This window comes from Thrips palmi, unplaced genomic scaffold (genome assembly GCF_012932325.1).
Source record: "Thrips palmi isolate BJ-2018 unplaced genomic scaffold, TpBJ-2018v1 HiC_scaffold_16, whole genome shotgun sequence".
Lineage (NCBI taxonomy): Eukaryota > Metazoa > Arthropoda > Insecta > Thysanoptera > Thripidae > Thrips > Thrips palmi.
In genome coordinates this window covers 11,044,411-11,069,416 of record NW_023144625.1, presented here as the reverse complement: position 1 = coordinate 11,069,416, position 25,006 = coordinate 11,044,411, and the positions used below count along the sequence as shown (strand labels likewise).

The 25,006-nt window shown below is 46.4% G+C and overlaps 6 protein-coding genes across 8 annotated transcripts; 5 read left to right on the top strand and 1 right to left on the bottom strand.

The window, feature by feature from the left end:
* Positions 1-2,951: 2,951 nt before the first annotated feature.
* LOC117641984 (exocyst complex component 2) lies at positions 2,952-7,720 on the top strand. Its single transcript, XM_034379701.1, has 17 exons — positions 2,952-3,295; positions 3,457-3,757; positions 3,837-4,032; positions 4,117-4,237; positions 4,323-4,537; positions 4,606-4,721; positions 4,814-4,950; positions 5,029-5,093; positions 5,168-5,314; positions 5,394-5,644; positions 5,729-5,843; positions 5,933-6,088; positions 6,169-6,312; positions 6,397-6,717; positions 6,797-6,984; positions 7,066-7,125; positions 7,307-7,720. Exons 1-17 carry the CDS (start codon positions 3,187-3,189, stop codon positions 7,398-7,400), a joined length of 2,736 nt encoding a protein of 911 aa, XP_034235592.1. The 5' UTR covers positions 2,952-3,186; the 3' UTR covers positions 7,401-7,720.
* Positions 7,721-9,076: 1,356 nt separating this feature from the next.
* On the top strand, positions 9,077-10,207 carry LOC117641989 (NEDD8). Its single transcript, XM_034379707.1, has 4 exons — positions 9,077-9,286; positions 9,623-9,640; positions 9,742-9,854; positions 9,939-10,207. The coding sequence occupies exons 1-4, from the start codon at positions 9,269-9,271 to the stop codon at positions 10,021-10,023; spliced, it is 234 nt and encodes a 77-aa protein (XP_034235598.1). The 5' UTR covers positions 9,077-9,268; the 3' UTR covers positions 10,024-10,207.
* A 361-nt stretch (positions 10,208-10,568) lies between these two features.
* LOC117641985 (endonuclease/exonuclease/phosphatase family domain-containing protein 1-like) lies at positions 10,569-15,463 on the bottom strand. Of its 2 annotated transcripts, none has more exons than XM_034379703.1 (12): positions 15,162-15,463; positions 14,678-14,823; positions 14,363-14,574; positions 14,068-14,275; positions 13,803-13,992; positions 13,470-13,716; positions 12,926-12,977; positions 12,745-12,822; positions 12,544-12,660; positions 12,284-12,449; positions 12,065-12,205; positions 10,569-11,993 (listed from the first exon to the last, which is right to left on the bottom strand). In XM_034379703.1, the coding sequence occupies exons 2-12, from the start codon at positions 14,816-14,818 to the stop codon at positions 11,842-11,844; spliced, it is 1,704 nt and encodes a 567-aa protein (XP_034235594.1). In that variant the 5' UTR covers positions 14,819-14,823; positions 15,162-15,463; the 3' UTR covers positions 10,569-11,841. The 2 variants fall into 2 exon arrangements, with proteins under 2 accessions (XP_034235594.1, XP_034235593.1); XM_034379702.1 differs by having other exon boundaries at positions 15,100-15,167.
* A 22-nt stretch (positions 15,464-15,485) lies between these two features.
* On the top strand, positions 15,486-18,156 carry LOC117641986 (DNA-directed RNA polymerases I, II, and III subunit RPABC1). 2 transcript variants are annotated; one of them, XM_034379705.1, is made up of 7 exons: positions 15,486-15,726; positions 15,922-16,010; positions 16,101-16,162; positions 16,259-16,398; positions 16,498-16,637; positions 17,388-17,466; positions 17,873-18,156. In XM_034379705.1, exons 1-7 carry the CDS (start codon positions 15,670-15,672, stop codon positions 17,936-17,938), a joined length of 633 nt encoding a protein of 210 aa, XP_034235596.1. In that variant the 5' UTR covers positions 15,486-15,669; the 3' UTR covers positions 17,939-18,156. The 2 variants fall into 2 exon arrangements, with proteins under 2 accessions (XP_034235596.1, XP_034235595.1); XM_034379704.1 differs by lacking the exon at positions 17,388-17,466 and adding an exon at positions 16,820-16,898.
* A 275-nt stretch (positions 18,157-18,431) lies between these two features.
* Positions 18,432-19,904, top strand: LOC117641987 (DNA-directed RNA polymerases I, II, and III subunit RPABC1-like). The gene is made up of 7 exons (XM_034379706.1): positions 18,432-18,595; positions 18,811-18,896; positions 18,975-19,039; positions 19,148-19,287; positions 19,364-19,503; positions 19,593-19,671; positions 19,761-19,904. Exons 1-7 carry the CDS (start codon positions 18,539-18,541, stop codon positions 19,824-19,826), a joined length of 633 nt encoding a protein of 210 aa, XP_034235597.1. The 5' UTR covers positions 18,432-18,538; the 3' UTR covers positions 19,827-19,904.
* Positions 19,905-22,300: 2,396 nt separating this feature from the next.
* Positions 22,301-24,821, top strand: LOC117643002 (probable H/ACA ribonucleoprotein complex subunit 1). The gene is made up of 4 exons (XM_034381639.1): positions 22,301-22,375; positions 23,189-23,261; positions 23,348-23,675; positions 24,798-24,821. Exons 1-4 carry the CDS (start codon positions 22,303-22,305, stop codon positions 24,819-24,821), a joined length of 498 nt encoding a protein of 165 aa, XP_034237530.1. The 5' UTR covers positions 22,301-22,302.
* Positions 24,822-25,006: the final 185 nt, after the last annotated feature.

Sequence of the window (25,006 nt, the reverse complement as noted above, 5' to 3'; positions counted from 1 at the left end):
CGAGAGGACCTGAGCGGTGGCTCCCTATCAAGACGTCCCGGCACGCCTTGTCTACGCCTTCTTGGCTGCGCCTTGTCTACGCCTTCTTGGCTGCGCCTTGTCTACGCCTTCTTGGCTGCGCCTTGTCTACGCCTTCTTGGCTGCGCCTTGTCTACGCCTCGCCGGCCGGCCATGCCGCCACGCCGCCACGCCCTGAGCGAGTTACTCTTGAATTGCAGAGCGACTTCTTCTTTCCCAGTCTAGGGACTTGTACGCACACGCCCTAACTTGATATTCTTCTCGGGGACAAATAAAATGTCGCTTCCGAAACTGGATCCTCTCTTTCCTTTCTCAAACTGAGCAAGGAATATTGAGGATGAGGCGGCTACACTGTCGCGCAACGGAACGTAACAGGGTTATCGCTGCGGACGAAAGGGAAAGATCGGGAGGGACAAAGTTGCTACACTGTACTGTGGAGTTCCATCGGTAAAGCATTTTTTTTAATAGCGGGAAAAATTCTGAGTTGGACACAGTGTGAACTTTCACTGGTCACATTTACACTGAGGAAGGCAAGGGGCAGAGGAGCAGCAGGGGTCTGCTGGTCATCTCGGCTGGCGACGTGACGTACACGCCCTCCTCCATATCTCACAAGCAGGACGGAAACGATTTCCGGCGACCGGGGCAGCGCCGGGCAGCGCCACCACACCACCCCTTCTTCCCTCCCTGCACCCTCAAGGCGGGCATCTCCGCTTCACAATCCCCCGAACAACCTCAATATTAAATGGCGACTTCCGGAAAGCGGCCCCCGCAGAGCGACGGCGGCGGTAGGGGCGGGGCGGGGCGGGGCGGCAGGGCATTCCGTGGCCCCGACGGTACGGCACTCCGGAGAGCGAGGACCATGGCCGTCGGTAGGTGGGCGACGTGGGCGACGTCGACGACGCGGTCTAGTCCGTCACCCTCGATGACCAACACGATAAGGAGCCCCGCGCGGTTCAATGCACGTGCTTTGACGGCTTTTCGCATTGCAGCATGTTAACGTTTCGAGGCAACGGCTCCCGCAGCGAGTGTTCGCGCGTACAGTGGCGCCGCCGCGCGGCCGCGGCCCCGAAGCGAGGAGTAACCGCCCCGTCGTCGATTTCCCCTGGTGAAATAAAACACTCACTAGCGCTCGAAGCGCGAAAGTGACAGGCAGAGCGCTGGAGCGATTCCGTCTCCCTCGCAGGCCCGCCGGGCGGCGCGCGAGTGCGAGAGCGAGTGCGAGAGAGGCAGAGCGACGAAACCACTGTTCGGAATCAGTCCGCCGCTGGCGCAGCAGGGCGGGGGGCTGAGCGGCCGGCGGGACGAGTCAATGTATACGGGATGGATGTGCCTGCTCGGGGAAATCAAAATGCCGGCAAGCGGCACGCTAGGAAGCAGAGGAGGCGCTTGCGGGGCATGCCGGGGCGCGGGAGAGCACCACGCCGATACATCCATGCTGCTTGTCACTCGAGCCGCCGCGAGGAGGGATTGAATGGAAACCGGGAAGGCGTTCGACGGCACGCCTTGCGAGGTGTGTATCGCGATACGCGTAAGCGGCGTAAGCGCGGTGCGGCTCTCGCATCGGCGGCGTACAACTCTGGAAAAGAAAAATGGCTCGAAAAGGGGCGAAATTTGTCGACGACTTTGGCCGCCCCTCAATCTAAAATACCTCCCAGTTCTGAAACACCCCGCGTCAGCACGGTTATAGGTTAGGTTAGGTTAGTCTCGTGAACGCAGTCAAGGTCTCTCCGAGCGACGCTGGGTATGGAATGTATTCCGGAGCCAAATCGCCCAGAGGCGTGGTGAGTTTGTCGCGCGGCCCCGAGCCAGGAGGACGAGGACGCTGGCCCAGCCTAACCCAGCCCAGTCGGCAAGGTGGAAAGGGTAGTCGGGGCGGGGGGAGGGGTGGGGAGCGGGGTGTAGGGGCAGAGCGCTGCGAGCCGAGGAGAAGCCATAAAACGGGGGAGATATGAAAACCTATGCGGGAGATTGGTTTAAGCCTAATATGGAAATTGGGAAAAATTCTGCACCGCATAATAAAATTGAAATTGCTCTCTGCCCTCTGGTATAAAACGGAAAGACCCCACAAAGGGTTCATCCTGGTGACTCCCCAGGGGCCGCGTCGGGCCGCGTCGGGCACGCCGCTGCTCTCTGTCTCACTCCCACTTTCTCACTCCCCCGGCCGCTCCGTCTCCACCATTTCTGTCGCTCGCTGCTGCGACTGGCTGCGACTTGCTGGACCTGGTGGACCGCCGCCGCCCCGTCGAATCGGCCGGTTCGTTTCTTTAATCTCGGTACGCCGAACACGACTTCCCGCGCTTTTTCTGCCCTAACCTAACCTAACCTTCCTCAAGCCAGCTTTGGCTCCTGCCTTGCCAGGCGCCTTCGCCCCTTGCTGTGACGATGAAGCTGCCGTGGACTCTGGACAGCGCAGCCCGCGGTGAAGATTGTAATTCTTGGAACACAATGTACAGGAACCAATCAAACGTTCCTATCGGTTCGGTAACGCAGCTACTTGCAGCATCCCTTCGTGCACGTGCACACTCAGTCGTCACACTAGCGAGCCGCAGTCGGCTCCGGGCCAGAATAATATTACGGGAACATGCACCTGATATTGGATGCGATGGCAGCTATAACGGAGCCGTGCGGCTAGAGCAGTTACTACAGGGACACAATCGCAACGGGGCGGAGCAGGAAAGATCGCCCTGGATGGAGGCAGGGAGGGTGAGGGAGAGGGTGGTTTTCATTTTAGCAACAAGCCTGTTTACCGATACTGGAACCGAAGAGAAGGGACTGTGGAGGCGGTGGTGGTGTCGTTGGAGTCGAGCCCAACAACACAGACGCCACCTAGCGTGCAACGGCAGCACTCATCTGGAGCGAGGGGTATTGACAGGAGGGGGTGTATTCGCGCTCGCTGAGTTTCTCATACATGCTGACAGAATTTCTCATAACTCAATGACGTACTTGTGTTGGTGGTGGAGTAGGAGGCTGCTGTCATCCGCGCACAGCGCACAGTTGATATTTGTATGTGTATTTGTGCAGTGATTTTCTCAACTGAGAAAATGTTTGGCTGCGGTGATCAACGACGATAGATATGGTCTATCGAGCAGATATGCTTCTTCACTTGGCTTGGACCTGTTAACCCATTTCTGCGGTCTTCCCCTGTGAAGGGGCGAAAATAAGGTTAAAATGGGTCCTCCTCCAATTGTCACTGGCGTGTCGCCGAAAGAAGGACCTCCTGGAACTCGAGTCACTGTCCGTGGAGAGTTCCTGGGCAAAACTGCCTCGGATTTAAGTGGTAAGGCTTAGATTGGCTCAGCTGTCGATATTTTACCTCCTAAGTAGGTTTTCGAAGGTTATGTTGTTTGCTACCTGTCAAAAATGTCTTAACTTATTTTTTCTCAACATGTTTGATTGGATGATCTGAAATTACAATGGTCATTCTGTTCTTGTTGTCAGGCCTTACAATATGCGGATGTGACTGCCTCCTCTCAGCAGAATGGAAGTCTCCCAACAAAATTATCGCCAGGTCAGGTCCAGGCAAAGGAAAAGGAGAAATTCTTGTGACAACTCGGTCTGGTGGGCGAGGAACATCGACTGTTGAATTTCGGGGGTATCATGAGATGATAGGTCCAATGAAGGAGAGTGCTGTGTGGGTTGAAGAGGCACCACTGCGCAAGATGTGGTGGGGCCGGAGAGGTCTAACGCCCACAACATACCAACATGACGATCCTCTTGGCATTTCTATTGAGGGTGTTGAGTAAGTGTGCCTCACCTTTAACTTCTAATAATGTGCAAGAAGGGGTCACTCATTCACTGCAATATATTTTTCTTTCTAGGCAAAAGTTTCCCGAAGATGGTCTGCATAAGCTATTTCCTGGAGGGTCTGGCGATCTATCCTCTGAAAATTTTGCAGCTGGCTGGTTTCTTCTTGAGAGACATCATGCCACTCCATTTGATGACCTACGTGCTGGACTTGCCTTTCTCAGGCGGAAAGTCGATGGCCAGAAAGAAGGACAGCTCTCATTCATTAAGGTCAGGTGCCAAAAATATTTTGTAGTTTCTGAAGTATAATTTTAAATACACAGAATATACTTGAACTTTGGCTTTACTTTGCAGTCTAATGTTGGATCAGTAATGGAACAGTTAGATACTTTGGCCCATCTGAAAGAAAGATTTGAAGAGGATGTAGAGAAGCAGGGTCAAGACCCCACCATTCGACTGGAAGCTGCTATCAAAGGTAATGAGTTTTTAAATTTTGCTACCAGACATTGAATACTTTCTTTTGTACTTGACCTTTATTCTATTTTCCCCATCTCTTGTAGAGTCCATGCTTGAAGCTAATAAACTATTTGAAGACGTCCTTTCTCGGCGTGAACGTGCCGATGCAACTCGTAGTGCGTTAGCAGTTCTCCAACGATTCCGCTTCCTATTTGGTCTTCCTGGTGCAATTGAAAAGAATATCAAAAAGGGAGACTATGATGCAGTCATTAATGACTATGCCCGAGTAATGAATTTGTTTGGAAATACTGAAGTGCCTGTAAGTCTCAAACTTGATGTGTATTGGAAAGAATGTTGAACAGTGCTTTAAAAAGGCCCGTTTTTTAGGTATTTAAAAAAGTCCTTGCTGAGGTAGAATCAAGAATTGCTCAATTACGAGAGCTTCTTCACCATCGACTTGAGGATGCACCAACTACACTGGAGGCACAGAAAAAGCTCATTCGGTAGTTCCAATCCTACATTGAAACCACAGTAGATCTTCATTTATGTGAATTTATGGAGCTGTTTGTTAACAGAAAATGAACCAATTTTTCAGGAACTTAGTCAATTTGGAGGTTGGTGGAGACCCTGCATGGGATGCTATTTCTTGCCATTCCCGTCATCTTGCAGCAACCATGATACAGTGCAGGGATACTCATCTCACCCAAGAACAAACTGCTTTGGAAGAAGGAGGTCAGTCAGTTGTACATTTTTTTAAAACATGTTGCTTTATAAATACAAACATTGCTCTAATATGTTTTTGTTATTCAGGCAAAACACCTAAAAGCAGCAAGAGCAAAGGTGCAAGTTCATCGAATCAAAATACTGATTGGCAGGTATGTTTAAAAAAATATGGAAACAAAATTACAATTGTGGTCTTGTTACTTTGACTATGTTTCTAAAACCCTAGGCCAGTGTACCTGCTAGAGTGTTGCTTACTGAAGAACTAGCAGATACAATATCAGAGCGGTTTCCAGATTTCTGGAAACTTGGGCAGGCTTACTTTACTGGAGAGCTTCAAGTCAAGGTAGTTCCTGGCCGGCAGCAGGATTTCAAGGTAATGTTTTTGTTTATTTTTCCTTGTCATTTTTTACGAGATTGCAGATTATTCAGTGTGTTTGATTGTCAACCTGTAGAAACTGGTGCTGGCGGGAATTTCCTTGTTCTCTGGACTCCTGCGAGCTGCTCTCATGCCTCACACCTTAGTAAAGACTCCAGCAGCTGAAAGAGCAAGCTATGGTGTTTGGCATTCTCGAGGAATGGAAGGCCTGGGTCCATGGCTGCCACATTGTCTAAGAGCTCTTCGTCAGGGGTACTCCTCACTTATCCGGTTGGATTTACCAAGTGAAGTACTTGACATAGTTGCTAGTCTGATATTTGACCTCAGGTAAGTGATGGTATTTTTTTTTGCATTGATACCCATTACTTAATTTTTATATATTAATGCGTTTTCCATTGAATTTGTTTCCAGGGTACACTGCATGAGCACTCTTATGAAACAAGCTGGAGAATCAATTCGTAATCTTCATACTCAAGAGTCATGGAACATTCAATTTGATGGAGAACATGGTGGTATTACACATCTGGTGAGTACTGTATAAGTTTTTGATTTGAGGCTTAGAGTTTCTGCACCTCAGTTTTGCTTATGGAATGGTTTTCTCATTATTTTTCACAGCCTGCAGAGTGTGAGAGAGTAGTTGCAGAAGCTTTACAACTTGCCAAAGATTCTGTTTTATTAGCTGACCTGAGGGAAACTCCCCTCCTTGAATCCAATGTTGTCCAAAGGGACTTGAACAACTTAATACTCAATATGCTGTTGGGTTTTGTTGAGGTAACAACAAATTGGTTCACATGAAATTTTAGGACACAATTGTGTGTGCCCTTTCTTATCCTATTCCATCCATTTTGCAGGTTCTTGATAAATTGGCATTAGGTAGTGATGCCATGGCTGGTGATTCTCTGGGAGCATCTCAGATGATAGGTTCACCTTCTATATTTAGGGGCTCTGATTCTGTCATGGATAAAGGGCGGAACAAAGATAAAGAAACTGGCCCGGTGAGTGGTTTCTTCAAACCTTGAAGATAAATCCATCAGACTCTTTGTCAGAGCATTCTTTTATATTTTAATTTTGTTTTGCAGGCTTGGGAGCAACGGTTGTTGAGTGTGTTAAGTAATATTGAGTACACAAAATGTGTGCTCTTGCCTCGAATTGCTGATTTGTTTGCTCGCTATCAACTCCCTGCTCAGACAGGGCCTTTGGCAGCTGTCAATAAGGCTCTGGCTGAGCTTGATCAGAGGGTGTTGGATGCGTACTTAGAGCAACGCTCGGACCCATTAGTGGGCACAATTGAGCCCTCTATGTACATTGGCAATTTTAATTGGGATACTGCCGTGAAACCAGCAGATGTGAGGCCATATGTGAAAGAACTTTTGACTAATCTTATAAGTGTTCATTCAGAGGTTTGTGTCCCTATGTCTCCTTTCTTCTCTGCAAAAAATCCAGTTTTTTAATTTATTTTTTTCCATTTTGATTTTGTAGGTGCACAGTATATCTCCTGGTCTGGTCTGGAGGGTTCTTCCACAGTTGGTAGAAACTGTAGCAGAAGAACTGGCCAGACTCATGGTTTGCTTGGACAGAAAATTCAATGTACATGGAACAGAGCAAGCTTGTGCAGATATTGCAGCCATCCGAGAAGCTGTACAAGTTTACTCTACCCCTACAGCAGAGTAAGTGCCACCTTATCTACCCACTCTCATTTGACCTATCAGACCCTTCCTTTTGTTCTCTAAAACTCTTCTTATCTTTAGGGCCTTTTTTGATGAGGCTCTGGAAGCTGTGCCCCGGTTGAGCGATACTCAGGGTAAAAAGTAAGTACAACTACTTGAAAATCATTATATCAAGTCTTAGACATTCAAAGATCAGTGGAACAGCAGACTCTCATATAGCTTAACTATTGGCATATTATTTATTTTGACTTGTGAATGGCAAATGGAACTGTAAGCTAAGGATTTTGATGTGATTTTTTTAAATGTTGCTTTTCTATTGCAGGAATGTGGAAACCGTCTTGAACCACTTCAGATCAAGGATGAGACTTCAGTTGATGTGTTTCCGTGATCCCAAGGGTACCCGCAATCCCTCATAGAAGTTTTGAAAAGAATCTTAGTGTAATGCATTGCCTTTGAATGAATTTGTATCTTGTATTTCTGTGATGCCATATCAGTGGATTCCTGATTTCCAATATCCTTTATTATTTGTCATTAAAACCATTTAGTGCAACAAAAGAAAATTATAGTGACCCCAGTTTAATTTGTGACCAGGACACACCTGGCCTGTACATAAAAGATGTAATCTAGCTCATGGAATTTTAGATTGTATACCTGTGTACTTTATACATTTGTATATGTATTTTATCTAGAAGCTGTTATTAATTATCTATCAACAAAATAAAACCTATTCTTGTGATTGCGTCTACTCTTACTTTAGCCTTTGCCACTTTTGAAGCAGTTAGGTGGAGGAGGGGGGGAAAAATGATAGAAATATCGATTGATTGCCAATGGCCCGGAAGCTTGCGGCGGCGTGCCGGGGGCCACCTAGTGAGCCACCTGCCAAGGCCCTCTTGGGCGAATGCCGTGGGAACGGGAACGGACCGCGTGGGTGTGGGTGCGACAGAAACACTCCTAGCTCAACAGCAGCAAACATTGTGTAGCAGTACACTGCTACATGGATGACGCGCAACAGCCCACTCTACCCTAAAGTTCTCGAAAAAAGTGCCGTTCGGGGACTTAAACAGGCTAGCCACTCGAGGCGGCTCGTGCCTCGCAGGACGGAAGCACATGGCACGGTCATGGTCAAGCACTAGTTGGCAACAAGCTCCGAGGCAACCCACTATCTCCTATCGTACACGTCCAAGAGCAGTGCAAGGTTTTTCTAGGATTCGTAATCACACTGCAAAGCGCTGATCAGAAAAAGTGGCGCGTAGCACTCCTCCGTTGTGGAATCCAGCGTGGTTCTTCTCTCTGTCTCTGTCGCACCCTTACGGAGATCCTGATGAGTGCGATAGAGACAGAGCGACGAATGCTCGCCCAGAACCAGAGCCACGACTCTCTGATTCCTGAGCCTTTTGTCGGGGATTTCCGATCCCGGGAATCGGATTACCCTCCACCCAAAGAACGCCGCAGGGGACGCCGTTGCGTGGAATGGACTGTAGGCGGAGAGGCGGTGATAAAGGGATCGCCTGCCAGGTAGGCCGCAAGCTTGCCAGACCGCGCGCGCACACAAACGGCAGCGTGAGCTGAGCAGCCGTCTGGATGACCGAGTATCGCTGGATGCAACAACCTGTTCCACGAACCCACCCATCCACCCCCCTTGGTGGTTCGTGCTATGGTTCGTGCATGCAGGTGCATGGTGGAAGGGAAGTACACCACGACACCACCCACGCCCGTCGTGTGCCGTCCCACCAGACGGTAGCAACGCTGCGGTCTGGTCCAGCAGTGTACTTTGAAGCGGACGGCTTCGTGACGTTCGTGATTTGAATCAATCTCGATCAATCCTGTAGTAGGAAAGCGGGCTTCAGTTGCTTCAGCCCGATTCGGCTAAAATAATTTTGCGAAATTGGGCCGGCTCTTCCTCAATCGTCGAATCGCAGACACAAGCCTCTCCCTGTACCCCTAAGACGCCGATGTGAAGCAGAATAAACTTTAATTGCACATCTTAGACACCGCAATTTCATTTGCTTTGATTTTCGCACACGTTCTGTCGGAGGGAAGATCAGGGAGGGGAGGGGGAGGGGGAGTACCACCCTTTGGTCACATTGGGTCAGAAGTGAGCCGTGGCGCTGCTGGAAAGCACCCTGTCGGCGCGAGTGGGGGTTTTGCCTTTTGTGTTTGTTGAGTTTTGAGGTTAAGGAGGATCGTTGAGACATTTGATTGAGGACTTTTCTACTGTCTACTTGTCGAGAGACATATTTGACGCTTTCTACCGTATACCGTCTTTTAATTACAAGTATTCAAAATGCTTATCAAGGTCAAGGTGAGTGCAATACCATTGATCTGTCAGGTAGCCACCGGTAGGCTAGTCATTCATCGTTCATAATACTTTTCGCCAAAAGTATTTTTCGTTTTGCATAATGTGGAAAAAAATGAGTAGTTCTTAAAATTTTCTGACGAATTTTTTAAGCTAGGCTAACTTTCTTATTTAAGTTCTCGTTTTGAAGCATCTTCAATATCTAACCTGTCAACAACCCCTCTGTTCATTGTGCTATGTGCTCTGTAACATTTCATTCTTGGTCAGAAATAGTCAACTGTTTACATTTGTCTAATTCATTTTCCCTTTACCTTTGTTTTGTTTGCATGATGCTGTATTCAGACACTGACAGGGAAGGAGGTAAGTTTTCAGAGTGTTTCCTCGTATCTTCATGAAATTTCCTAAACTTTCTGTTATTTCCCGGTTATTTCTGTTCCTACATGTTGACTTTTTCTGTGCAGATTGAAATTGATATTGAACCTACCGATAAAGTGGAGCGAATCAAGGAACGAGTTGAAGAGAAGGAAGGAATTCCACCCCAACAACAGCGACTTATTTTCTCTGGAAAGCAAATGTGAGTATCAATTCTAGCATCAAACAGTTCATGCAATCAATGATCTAATCTATTAAATTATTTTTGTATTTTATTGCTTTGCAGGAATGACGACAAGACTGCACAAGATTATAAAGTCCAAGGAGGATCAGTACTGCATCTTGTTTTGGCTCTAAGAGGTGGCATTTAAGAACAACTATGTATTTAAAAGTTTAAAATGTGATTTCTGTTGTTTTTTTTTTTCCTTAAAGCGCATGTTAGCATGTGCTTATTATTTTGAAGCCTCTCTCAATGTCTCTTTCTCAAACCATCAATCAGAATTGAACAACAATACGAGTTGTAATTTATTGTATTAAATCTTTTTAAATGAGTAACTTTCATTCTGTTGAAGTTGTGTAATCCTATAGTGCCAAGCTGAAAATCTCAATTGTTATTTCACTCCACTCTGTGGTTTATTGAGCTTTCTTTGCGGTGATTCATTTCCTGGCTCAGAGCTTGACTGTGTAGTTAGTACGCACGCCAATTACATTTTTGTTTATTGTAGAAGAAACAGGATGTGGTTTGACAGAGTTGAACTTCTTTGTGAGGAAGATTCAGCTCCATGAGAAGGACACTTAGACATCACAAACACACAGTTGATCTAATGTCACATCCTACAGAAAGATCTTGAAAAGCAAACTTTGATTGCAACAAGGTATCTTCTGGGTCACAAGGTTTTAAATTAACAGAAATACATTGAAGTGTATTGCCCTTTAATCTATGTATCTAAGTTAATCTTTTATGACTTAGAGACAAGGTCTGTGGTAACTGAAGAGACTTACACAAAACATTGGTTTTGTTTTTAAATGTACTGCGTTCTTGATAATTTGAGATTGAGCACAATCATTAAACATGCGTGTTGATTAACTTTCAAACACCAAACCACCTCAAAACAAAGTTTATCATGTTAAATTTATCAGCAAGAAAATATTTCCATGCAGTTCTGCATTGACAAATTAATGCATTTTGATTTTCAATGCAGGGAAGACATAGTTAACTAAATTCATAAGCAAACATAACATGAAATTCATTTGCTAGTGAATGATATGAATTTTATGCAGTAATTTTGACCAACATGGTCATAGAAAAACAATGAATGAAATACAGTGGCAGAATATGCACTTGATCTAATCTATTGAATGGTTGTCGCTAAACTCTAAGAAATGTAAACAAAAACAATAACATGAAATTATAACAAAAAGTATTTTTCACAAAGTACATTTGACATAAAATGACTAACTATTACGTTCACAGTACATAGCTGCTAGCCCTTAAAAATAAAAAGCCCTCATTGAAATCGTTGAGAGGTTGGAGAATTGAGCAAAAGGTGAAATTGATAACAGAAAATCAAATAAAGTGCCTGAGAATCACCTGTCATAGTAAATAATAATGTACCTAGTGACATTAGATATGCTAGAAGGTATGAATCAAGAACTGTGAGCCCTTTGCTGTGTAGGTACAACTAAAGCCAGCAAATTAAAGGCAATGCTTTCAGCTCATTATACATATTCATATTAGGCAACACTTATCACATACAATGAAAAAGTACAACGTAAAATAATTGCAATGCCTGATTGCATTCTTAAATACAAGGTAAATGATCACTATTCATATTAACATTACATCAGTGAGCACTTACAAAGGTACAAAGCAAGGAATTAGATGAACACACGAGTGACATGTGTTTTCCAGGGGCTCTGATAAGGAGCCAAAACGCACTGAAGATCACAGCATTGTGGAATTTAATAGTAAGATTCAAGTACAAAATAATTTGTCTGGTTAAAATTAAAAAGTTACAGTCACATTAAGAATAAATATTTTAACATAGAATTAAATTTATTTATGATGTTTGAACAACAACACAATAAGTTATTGAAACAGTTCATTCGACTCAAAAATACATTTCATGTTGGTTCCACATAAAAATTCTATTTTTTTATTTTTTTAATCTTTCCTCTAGAGAAGCATTTTACCCTTGTTTTGTTGGGCTAGTTGATAAAGGCATCTTCTCGACATACAGTTCACACCAGACTGGACAATGTTCACTTGCTGGGCCACCCCATGACCAACTATATGGAATAGCAAGATGTGTAAGACCTTGACGGACCACGCCACTCATATCTGCAATGTCAAGTTAATGCTTAATATTTTCAACTCTTGGCCAGATTGTGGAAATAATTAAATTAACTTACCTGTAAATTGTTTTTGGATTGTTTTATTCAAATATATGTTATCATTAAAAGGATTTTCACCACTGTGATGGTTAAGTGCAATACTGTTGGTGACGACACTTGGTGGCAGAACAGCATCAAATTCAACCGATAATGCACAGTCTAGAAGGTCAAAGATTATGAGAAAATTACACTTGGTAGGTATTACACAATTACCAAATCAAAGACAATAGAACAAACCTTCAGTGTTTTTAAGGGGGAATGAAAAGTCACCAACAATTATTTGCTTGTCATTTTGGTCTTTAGTTAGTTGCTTTTGAACAGCTGAAAGAATTTCATTTTGACTTTCATTTGAGATCGGCTCCTGGAAATGAATATTTACCAAAGAGATTCGATGATTCCCAACCTACAAAAGGATAAAGAGAATTTATGATTGCCAAATTTGGATACTGATTTGAGAGTAAAAAATTCATTGGTACTATCTTTAATAAAAGCAATACCATAAAATCAGCATGAAGAACTTCTAAGTCATCAGAATCCAGAAGCTTTATCATGTTAATTGCAGATAGTGCTACTCCATCATTTGCATCCCACAGAAATCCAAGACCTTTACAGCTCTGAGACAAACAAAGAAAAAACAAGAAATTATTCTAAGAACAAAGAACAAGTGCGAAACCTGATTAGTACTACCAATGACATACCTGATGGTGCCATCTGCGTGAATTTTCTTTCCAATCTTTGATCCGCCTCAGACAAGGAAAATTTAACTCATTGCAAATCTAAATTGAAAGATGAGATAAGATTAGATAAGATAAAATTTATCAAGAGAAAAATTGGAAGTGCTTCAGCATTCTCAATGTCAGCAGGTACACAGCTAAGTACCTTTTCAAGAGCTTCAACCCGGAGAACATCTTGCAGTGCCACCAGAGAAAACCTATGAATAAAGGAAATACAAAAAGAAGTTTAGAGCAGGAATTTATTTGCACGCATAGTCTCTTTTTATACCAGTTAAGTGAATGACTGGCTCAAGATACTTCATATTTCTCTAAATATGAGAGAAAGGCAAAGGTATGTTCACTCATATTAACTGAGCAGATAAAATCTCAGATCAGTATAAGCTATGTACACGCTCTATGCACTGCAAGCCATACTTTGTGATTCCAACAGCAACAAGAAGTGAAGAACACCTGTTTCTTATCATTCAGACACAGTGATAGCACCCTACCACCATCTTGACAATTGTCAACTACTGTTCCCAGATAACAGAGATAACAAGTGTGGATTCAATTTAGAGAAATCTGAGCAGACTGCAGGCAAAGAGGAATAGTCTTTTCTACCTATACCTGAACCTGAACCACCAAATTTATTTCTTACATTAATTCTACATTTTAGAAAAAAATAAAATATGATAGTGGTATTAGGGTACCTATTCTCCAATATAGTTCGGCAGATGACCTCTTTGACACCAGGATTCTCTGCCTTTTCGAGGGACAACCCACTAAGGTTCCATGTAGCCATTCTAATTGCAGGTCTGCCTTTTCTTTTTCCGTCAAAATGGTCCTCAACAATGGGCCTTGGCGAGCATGCAGAGAGCACATCCAAAATGTCACGGACAGCCAAACCATTACTTGTTGGTCCTAATTTGACAGGAACTGACATGGTTTTGCGATGACCTGAAAATCATAAAATTTCAAAAGATTCACTCATAGTTTAAATCCCACATAAAGTCCAGAATAAAATCAACACACGTTGTATGTACCTGAAATTTTTCCATTGGCAATTGGCTGAGAAGAATGGCTAGCTGTCAGCTTTGGTGAACTTTTAGGTGTTCCATGAACCACATTGAAGCTGGATGCATAGCCATTGCGGACTGGTACAGCCGCATTCTCTGAGCAAGCTGTAAGTCTTGCTCGAACAGCTCCTAATCTGATGTGATTAATACCCTTAACCTGAAATTTTCAGATATAGTTTATTCATTAAAAGAATTAAGCAGAATTAAGAACATTTGAAATATAGATGCTGACTTTGGTAAGGTGATCTAACGTGGAAAAATTTCCATGGGTATCTCTATAGTCAATCACGTTTGCAGCTATTTCTTGGGTAAACCCTGGTATAGCTTGTAGCTCAAAGACAGTAGCTGTATTGATATTCAGAAGAGGCACTGGTCGGGGTAGTGGCTTTGAATCCACACTATGAATGCTGTCTGTAGATTGAGCTCTTGAAGAGGCACAGCTGAAAAGATTTGAAAGTTAACCTTGAAGAAAGTATGATCAATGTAAATCAACACCTTTTCAAGTGAAGAAATGATTGAAAAAATACCTAGGAGAACGTCTAGGTGCTACACATATTTCTGGTCTGATGAGAGCTAGTTTATCCGCACCAATTCCTGATACAAGAGCTAGGTCTTCAACTTTCTTAAAGCGACCCAGCCGCTGTCTGTATTCAACAATATTGTGAGCATCAGCACGGGAAATATCAGGAAGTGTCATAAGTTCTTCTTCACTTGCCAAATTTACATTCAATTGGTCAATCTAGGGGAAAACACAAATTTCATTATTACAAACACTTAGCTAGAACTACATTTTAAATGTAGGCATCCAGATACAGTCTAAACTCGCAAGAGATGGAACAAACCTTAGTGTCAACATCTAAGACGTTGAATGTTGCAGAGAGATTTCCTTTGCAAGCCCGATTGCGATGGGGAAAAGGTGACCGCCAGCTGCTGCGGAAAGATTTATTCCTTCCGCCCAGCGGCACACTGCTGCTCTGACCCATCGTCACTGAAAACCACAAAGCCAAAGGAACTTAGTGCACAGTTTTGGAACAAATATGCATAAGCGTATTGAGCCTGCACTTAATCAATACATGTACATGAAAAAATGTGTCCAAAACATTGTACATTCTACACTTGTAACAATATTAAATAATTTTGAAAAGAAGATTGTTTTTCACGCGTGCAACAATTTAAAACAAAATTTGACAGTAGAAGATGAAGAATGTGACATCCGATCACAATTGATTGATGACTGGGGCAAGAGAAAATCTACACAACTCACTCTTGATGTGCTTAGGGCAAGCGTGGGAAACCACTACTAAGACTCAGCTGCTCGCGACTCACCTCGTGCCGCTCAAATACTGATGAATCATTCACGATTGTGGCCGCACTTTGACCCTGACCGTGGAGTAGTATAGAGTGACAGCACCAAGAAGCTGCACTGTTGCTTTCATTCATTCAACAGCATATTGGCACTGCAGAGGTTATTGCCTGTGCCCTTTTGATACTCCAAGGCAGACGCGCAGCGTCCAGGTATCACAGAACGATGACAGTCTCTTTGGTTTCCCTATTTAATCTTTTCGAGCAAAAAATGATAGGTGGCAGCAGAACAACTTTAATGGCTCTGCTGACACTGTCTGTCGAACCACCAACGTCAGGCTGTCTGCTGTCTGCTGCACACACCCAACCTACAAGCCTACTAGCGCCATCTGTGTGTCCCCATTGGAACTACGTGCTGGCTGGTGGCCATTATTGGCACTAACTCTGGCACCTTGTTTGAAGCTGTAGACACTTTTAGCTTTTCCCTTTATATTTTCATTCAGCGTCTGATTTACCGAAGTATCAAAGCGTAATGGATGACGAGGCGGAATGCTACAAACTCTGGCGCGTGAAGAAAACTGTTATGCAGGTACGAACCTCTCCAAGTTTTATTTAAAATATACCGGTTTGAATTTTCTAACCTCTTTCCTATGTTTTGATTTGATATCTTTCAAAACTTTCCCGCTCTTAGTGGATTACTTGTTTTAGAATGTTGAATGAATAGGTTATTCTAATATCTAGTCAGTAATCAGACACTAGACCTTACAATCTTGTATTCCTCCAGCTCTGCCACGACCGTGGATACTTGGTAACTCAAGATGAACTTGACCAAACATTGGAGCAGTTTAAAGAGCAGTATGGTGATAAACCCAGGTAAATTTTAGGTGTGGTAACAGGTAATAACGGTATTGTCATCAACATACTGTAGGGCGTATGATTACCAGTGTTGCTTTTCATTCTTAGTGAGAGGAAACCGTCTCGGGCTGATCTGATTGTTCTTGTCGCTCACAACGATGATCCTACAGGTATCGATTAACTCGTAATTATAGCTCATCCATTACCATTTGAAATAAATGGGCCAATTTTAACGTTGCTTATTAATGTACAACTGATTGTTGCAGACCAAATGTTTGTTTTCTTCCCTGAAGAACCCAAAATAGGAATTAAAACTATCAAAACCTACTGTCAACGTATGCAAGAAGAAAATATTCACAGGGCAATGATTGTGGTTCAGCAGGGCATGACACCTTCAGCCAAACAGGTGATTTTTTTGAACTTGAAATCGTCGATAATATTTGATTCTAAATTATAATATTTGATTCCAAATTGTATCTGCCATAATTCATATTATTTGTTTCAGTCTCTGGTAGACATGGCCCCAAAATACATTCTGGAACAATTCTTAGAATCTGAGCTGCTTATTAATATTACAGAGCATGAGCTTGTTCCAGAACATGTTGTTATGACACCCGAAGAAAAATCAGAGCTATTAGCTAGATAGTATCCTTTGAAAAGGCCCCTGTGTTACAGGATAATTCTGCATTATCCTAATTTTGTTGTTTTCATTTTATCTAATGGTTGCTCTTTCTAGAATACTATTGACTCCAATTTACTAACCTTGTGTTGATTGATGTTTTATGCTTTTAATTACTGCTGTTGCTTCCTTAACACACATTTTTTAGCAAACTTAAGGAAAATATGTTAATGCGTATCCAAGCTGGTGACCCAGTTGCAAGATATTATGGTTTAAAGAGAGGACAGGTAAGAATAAAATTTCCTTAAAGTTTTAGCAGAACCATCTTATTTTTAAAAACATTCATTGTATAGCTTGCTTTGCTTCTTTGTCTTATTTTGATACCACACCAAACTAATTTGGTGTACATGCAGTCCAACGCACGGATGTGCCATACTCCTTTGGTTGGCAACAGAGTTTCAGGAGGACTGCATACACTCTTCATTTGACTGTGTTTTGTTCCCACTAGGTGGTGTGACTTGGGTATTTACACATGTTGAAACCCATGTTTATCAAATTTTATGGGTTTCAAGAATGCATTCTACTTATCTGGGCAGGGTATGGACACATCTAGGGAAAATTTGCAGTATTTGCGTTTTTAAAAGATAATTTAAGTAAAGGTGGGACTTTGATATTTGTGGTTTCACTTTTTATGGTACCTGTACCACAGTTATCTTATTTCATCTTGTGTATCACATTACTGGAGGCTCAAATCAATTTTCCTTAATGTAATGTAGCAAACTGAAAGAGAACAATTTACCCCGTATCCAGACTGGTGATCCTATATGTCGCTACTACGGTTTGAGAAGAGGCCAGGTAATGGTAAACTGTGGTAGCATCCCTTGTAGCATTATGTGCTTCTCTAAAATCTCTGAATAACAGTGTGATGTGCAGTTTAAATTAAAACACTTTCTCACTACTGCTTCAAGTTTTCTACAATGAAAGTTATGATGGAAATTTTCTGGGCAAAAGTATTTTTTGCGTAAGCATGTGAACTGACCAAAAAACAGGGCTGAGTCCTCCTGGGAAAAGTCAGATGAAATGTAAAAGAAAAAAAAAGGAAACAAAACCTAATTTTAGTTTTGGATGAACCATGTGTCAATATTAAATAGCTTCCTGCTTTTTTGTTTTCTGTTTGATCAGTTTTCATTCTTTTTTTTTTCCAGTTTATGAGGACTTTTGTTTTTTCAGTCAGACTAAGATTACTTATTTATTGTTGCAGGTTGTTAAAATTATTCGGTCTTCTGAAACAGCTGGTCGATACATCTCTTACAGACTTGTGTGCTGACAGTCTTGAAACTGTTGAGTCTTTAATGGATTTTGAGCAAAGAAGAAAGGATTGTGCTGTGTGTAAATAATTTTTTTGCTCCTCTGTAGCAGTTGGCCATATCATGCTCTACAGACTTCAAAGCTGACAAGTTTCTCAATTGAAATCCTTGTGAATCGTAAAAAAATATTGTGCAATGTGTAAATAGCCTAATAATAATAAAAGAAAATCCTACAGTTCTTTGTCTTATTTTTCTGCATAGTTCCCACCCAAATTCAAATTGGAACAACAGTCAAAATTTTAGCCTTCCAGAAAAGTCCTGGCACGATCGATATGTGAGAAATGTGGGCTCAGAGGGACAGTTTCAACAACGAACTGGAGGCCTTGCCCGAGAATGCCAAGTATTACTACTACAACAACAACTAACTAACAAGGAGTAAGGAGCTATACTCGGATATACTCCATGCCTCAAGAGCCACTAGGGCAGCTTCACGCACACTAAATTTCTCATCCCGTGTTTCGTGCTACCAACCCAACAACTTCAACGGGATCAAAATCAAAACATTGCGTTCACGTTCACGTGTTCCGCTCAAGGTTCGGGAAAATCCTTATTCTGAGAAAATGAGCAGTGGTTTGGAAATCAAACAGCTATGGAGAGTGAAGAAAACTATCATGCAGGTAAGATCAGATTAATATTCTGCTTTCTCGTCATTTAGAATTGTATACAATATACAGAACACTAACTTTCATAACCTAATCAAAATCATGCTCTCAAGGCTATCCCTATTCTATAATATTCTGGTCCTACATTTTATTCTATTTTTGTATAAAAGAAAATAAGCAGCATAAACATTGTACGTTTTGGATTCATGCTTCTCTCTGTCTGGATTCAGCTCTGTCATGATCGAGGGTACTTGGTTACTCAAGATGAGCTGGATGAAACTTTGGATGAATTCAAAGAAATGTACAAGCTTAACCGGTACTGTATACTTTCCAACTTTGTCACTTCAATGCTGTAGGAACTAGTTCAGTACATTCATGTAGTCTTCTATTTCAGGTCTGTCGCTGACCAACCCCTACGTAATAAACTCAGGATGTTGTTCACCCACTCTACCACTGACGGTAATTCACATGAAAAATTATGTTTTTGTGTAGATTGCACTTCAGACATTATGGAAAACAAGATAATTAGTTAACCCGTTTTTATGTTTTCACTTTATCCTATTCTAGAGAAGCTATTTGTATTTTTTTCTGAGGAAAAAGTTCTGAGGAAGCCGAACATTGTTGGTTACGTTCAGGAGATGCAGAAGGAGCAAGTTGGGAAAGCATTACTTATTGTTCAAGATACATTGACTCCAGTTGCTAAAAAGGTAATCCTTGTAGCTTATGTAGAGAAAACTGACAAGAAAACTCTGAGCTAAAATGACTGAACTTATTCCATTTCAGGCTGTTGTAGACTTCAACCCAACGTACAGTTTGGAAGTGTTTCTGGAAAAAGAATTATTAGTCAACATTATGGATCATGAACTTGTTCCAAAGCACATAGTATTATCTCCACAGGAAAAAGAAGACCTTTTTGAAAAATAGTATCCTTTTCCTGCTTCCTTTATCTCGTTTTTCTTTCTTTGTGATATACAGTATGGCTACTGTAAGAAATTCCTTAACATTTATCCAGCAAGTTAAATGAAAATTTGCTTATGCGCATGCAGGCGTTTGATCCTGTTGCCAAATACTACGGGTTGAGGAGAGGACAGGTACGACTTCCTTTTAATTTGATCAAATTTTACTAAATTATTATGTTTACCGCAGTTAAATTAATTAAAGATTCTTTTTTATGCTTTAGGTTGTGAAGATAATTCGCAAATCAGAAACTGCTGGACGCTATGTGTCGTACAGACTCGTTTGTTGATACTGCACTGTGATTCATATGTAAATAAGATTATTTATAATAAATTTTTTTAAAATAGTGTGTAAGCTTGACAGAAAATAGTGTTTCAGTCCTTATTCAATCCTTGTTCCTATGACTCAATTGCATTACACTTCAAATCAATTTTTTTCTAAATGTTAAGAAAAGAGAGGTGTTTTAAATGACATATGAGGGAAGTCCCAAGTGCAAGTTGGTTTTGGAGGATGGTGATGACCTGCCCTGAGATTGGATGGAGACGCGGTGAGCCGTGCAACGTCAATCTGCCTCCTGCCCTGGGAAATAAGAGGAAACCTCTTTCTGCCTTCACCGTGATGAGCAGCAGGTGCCCACGGGGCGTTCCGAGGTAGACGGTGTAGGAGCTGCTCGCGGCGTCTCGACCAGAGAGCCGCGCGGCGCGAAGCCGGCCGTCCTAAAGGCCTAAAGGAGAGTACCCCGGTTAGTTGTCGGGTATGTATGGGTCGCCCGGGGCCAACTTTCTTGTTCTTGGGTGTCGGCCACTGGAGCAGCCGAGCCGCAACGCCGGAGCCAAGGAGGTGTGGTGAGGTGGCCACGCCCGCCGCGCCGGCCGCACCGCCACCGGGCTTTACAGACTGGAGCGCTGAGGGCGCTGGAGCCTCCAGACCGAGCCAGACGTCCAGACTGGCCGATCCACTTCCGAAGGAACGAGGAATGAGCCCAACTCCAATTACCGGGGCACTGTTCCCATAATTCCAGAGCCCACCGGGCCGTGCGGCCCTGCTCACCTCACGCGCGCGAGTAAGGCCGCTGCGCTGCTTTTGCGCCTGACGCGCCTGACCCTCGTCCACTCGTGCGCCAAAAATCTGCTGACGCCTTCCAGATAGGTTGGAAAATCAACTGAAAATCTGCGACCGTGAATGTACACTGAGAATCTAGAGGGGAATATTGGGAGCTGCTCCAGCGTGGCCGCTCGGAATCCTCGGCCGCCGCCGCGCCGCCTCGCTTTGAATACATAGTGGCGGCCAGGCCGAAGTAGGGCTATCGTTGGGCTGTCCATGCCATCCACCGCGCTCTCGTTATTTATGATGGCGTAATTATGATGCAATTACGGGTGTGAGGCTGGTCTTCTCCGTGGCTTCCACAGGGGAGCGGCGCCCAGAGGCCGGTGCGGCGACAGGGAGGTCCAGGGCTGCCGACCTGGCCGCGCCGGCAAGGCGCCACCACGCTGTAAAGGCGCCCCGCGCCCGGCCTACCCGTCGGGGCGGGCCGCCAGGGCCGCCACAAATAAAAGAAAAACCGCAACAAAAAAGGGAGAAACGATAGAAAACGCCGGCCGGTGTAAAACGCGGCGGCTGCGAGTTGCTGCGAGCTCGACGAAAAATGCCCCGTCAATTGGTCCGCTTTACAACCGACGCCCTTTTTTTCGGTGCCGTTGGCGCCTACCTGCCGGCCGAGCGGAATGTACAAAGGTGGATCGCCGGGACGACGCGGTGCGAGAGAGGAAGAGAGGTGCCGAGGAATTTCTCACCCTCCGACGCTGTAAACCCGGGAATAGCTGGGAAGGGGGAAGTCCGAGCGCCGCGGGGCTGCGGAGTGCTGCACCAGACCACCCTGCCGGCCCGGCCGTCTTGGTGCCACCTTGGTGCGACGACCCTGCCGCAGCTGACGGCGCTCTTCGTCGTGACACTGCCAGTCCGCACCGCTGAGTAGTACTTACGTTTGGGTACCCTTCGCGAGAGCCTCTTCTATTTGGAACACGCCCGTCGCTGAATTCGAAGCCACCCCCTCCAGTCCAGCCCAGTGAGCAGGAGGAGGGGGGCACTCACCCACCTGAGAGCACCCCGATAAAAGCAGACGACTACATAGAGCTTTCACTTGAAGGTGTTTTCCTCGCCATTGAACTGGACCGTAGCCAAAGGCGGGCAGACGCGGGCAAAGGGAAGGCCCCGCGGCTCCAGGGTCCTGGACTTGGTCTTGGAGGGTCCGGGGTGGCGAGCGAGGTCGGACTGTGTCGTCATTCTAAGGATTGTCGGCCTGCCGAGAAGCCATTCCGGAGCATGGGGCGTGTCGGACGAGTGCGAGAGAGAATGGAACTAATCAAATGACGGCACTCATGGGTTGCCCTTCGAAGGAGGAATCCGTTGGCACACCATGTATTCGATGCAGAACGCAGAGCCCTTGAGCCACGTCCACGTCAAGACACTGTCAAGACCGGTCAAGACACTGTCAAGACGGAGCCGCTGGAGTCTCCGGGCCGAACGGGCCGATGGTCGCTGAAGCTATCGCGACCATTAGCGGCAAGCACAGCGGTGTCATTCCGTACAGTCTCTGTCTCTCTCGCACTCATGGGCCGTCGCGTCGGCGTGCGAGAGAGACAGTCGCGTTTCGGAGTGACGACCCCACAGTGCAGTATCGCTCCGCCTTCGGGGCGCGTGACGCGGGCGCACTTATAAAGCGGAGTGCGCTCGCGCGCAGTGCAGTGTCCGACGGGTCCGACGCCATGACCGCCAACATGCTGCCCCTGCTGCTGCTCGCCGCGGCCATCGCGGCCCAGGCGACAGTGCTCCGCGACGGTGAGGCCTCCACTTCCAGCGTGTCAGCGAGCGCCGATTCCCCGGCCCCTCTTTTTTTTCCCGCCAAATGAAGCGCGGGTTTCGCCTGCGTTGCATAATTGGCTGAGCGCGGATACTGCCCCTCTCGCCTGAGCGCTCTGCTCCGCCCTGCCTCGGCATCACTTCGGTCGTAAGTGAGGAGAGCGGATCGCTCTGTCTCTCTCGCACTCGTGGGGCGAGCCACGGGCCCGCGGGGGTGCGAGAGAGACGGAGGCCCTCCGCCTTCCAGTCGATTGCGCCGCCGTGCCGCCGCGCCGCCCGTCCATTGGCTCTGCAACTATCCACACAACTCGCCTCGCACGGTTACGGCCTACGGCGGCGGGGTGCGGTAAAGCCGAGGCCGAGGCCGCCGCACAGTGGGCCAGAAGACCGGTGGAGGCGGCCGAAACTCTAGACGCGTTTTGAGCTCCAGAGTCGCTGAATGGGGCTCGAACAGAACGAGTGACCCCACCAATGGATTGCTCTCCGAACGAGGAATCTATTGGTGGGGTCACACGTTCGGTTCGAGTCCAATGTCACGACTCTCGAGCTCAAAACGCGTCTAGAGTTTTGGCCGCCTTCGCCGGTCTTCTGGCCCACTGTGGGCCGCAGGTGCGAGCTTGGGGGGCGGGGCGGCCCGCGGGGCGGCCTCGCGCTGAGGGTGGGCTGGGGTTGCAAAACCGCGATGCCAGCGAGGGCTGTTCTTGGTGTTCCAGTCCGAACGGCCCCACGCACCTCCCCGTCGACGATCTTCATTCGTGTCTGTTACCCTACCCCTGACGTTCGTTGTTTCAGGGAGCCCGGCCGTCGAGATCCTGGACGAGCACGTCAAGTCGTACCTCCACGCGCACGGCCTCATTGCGGTGGAGTAAGTGTTACTGGCTGCGCGACGGCCGGACGGGGTCGAAGTCCCCGTCAGTCTTGACTGGGCTCTTATCTTTTACCCGTTTTCAGCCCCAAGGCGCTGAACCCCGTGACCAAGGTCTTGCTCGGCCTGGCGCCTCCGCCCCCGCCGATGCCCGTCGCGCCTTTCCCCTACTTCCCCGGCTTCGGTGGCGGCTTCGGCTTCGGCGGCGGCTTCGGGAATGGCTTCGGCAACGGCTTCGGCGGCGGCTTTGGAAACGGCTTCGGAAACGGCTTCGGAAACGGCTTCGGGAACGGCTTCGGCGGACTGGTTCCGTATCCGCTGCAGGGCACTGCAGCAGGCGCCGGCGTCGTCGTCGCTTCCAACCCCAACGGCACCTTCACCACCTACCAGCTCTCCCTCAAGCCGATCGAGACCGTCAACTCGGCGTCCACCGCGCAGGCCACCGCCACCGCCGCCGCGTCCGCGACCGCCGCCACGGCCTCCAACCCGACGGCGTCCTCGGGCACCGCCATCGTGCCCGTCGTGCCGGCCTCCCCCGAGTCCCCCGTGACCGCGCCTACGCCAGCTGACCACGTCACGCTGGCCTAAAGCAAGAGCAGCCCCGAGTTTCTCGCAGTGCAAAACGTCAGCCGGGCGGCGAGTGAAAACATGTATCAAAATTTAGTGAAATACTAACGGGAGGGATTCGAAATGAAAGTTGTCGAAAGTCGCCTTCCCGATTCGCTGATGCAGACGGCATATCCTGCAGAGCGTTCAAAAACACGGAAAGAAACTAACCTAACCTTTTTGGTGATTCCACGTGTGCTGTGCCCGACTGCGGTCCGCGACCCGCCCGCCGCCCCGACTGTTTCCGCGACTTTGTCGCCCGAAGCTGTCGATTTGAATTCGGTCGGCAGGCAGGCAGGCAAACAGGCGGACGCTCGTTTACAGAAAATGCGCTTTGTATGGCGGTAGCGCGCGGCTGGAGGGGCGGGAGGGGCGTGGCGGGGTGTCTGCCAAGATCAATAGTGCGATTGCGTTGCTAGGGATCAGGGGGCGCCCCATTGTACGTCTCCTATTGACAATCCAGCAACAATGTTTCATGGCTGCATGGCACAATGGAACTTGTCTCTCTCTCCTCCTACGCATTCCATTATGCTCTTCCTCTTTCACCACCATTTTACCCGCACTCCTCCTTTCCCGTCCCGTCCGGCTGTTGCTGCTCCGGCTGTCTCGCGCGTTTTTGCCCCCGCGCACTTCAACACACCTCACGCGCTCGGGCCGGGCCGCTTTCGAACGGTGCTCTCGTTCGTCGCTCCGTTTCTCTCGCTCCCGTGCGGCGCGCGTCGTAGGCGCTGCGACGAAAACTTCGAAAGCAGCCTGCTGGATCAACCTCTCCTCCGGGTTCCTTCATCTCATCCCTTCTTTACTCATCCCCCCTTATCCCCCGCGGCTCTACGGTCCTATGGCCCACATCCCTGGTGCCGCGCGGTGCGGTGCGGTGCCCCCATGGCGTCCGCCTGGCGTGTCACGCGAGAAAATCACCCTCTTCTCCAGGAAGTCCTCAAACGCATCTCGTAAAGCAGGGCGAGCATATCCCTGGGGCAGCCGGCCTGGAAGGCCTCTGGAACCGCATTGGCCGACGGAGCGGCCGCGACAGCCAATCAGGACTCGCGATAGGGTGCGATGGCCTGGATGGCCTGGCTGGGGCGCGGGGGCTCCGTTAGAAATAAACTCGCCGGAAAGGTGCGCTGGGGGGTTGGGGC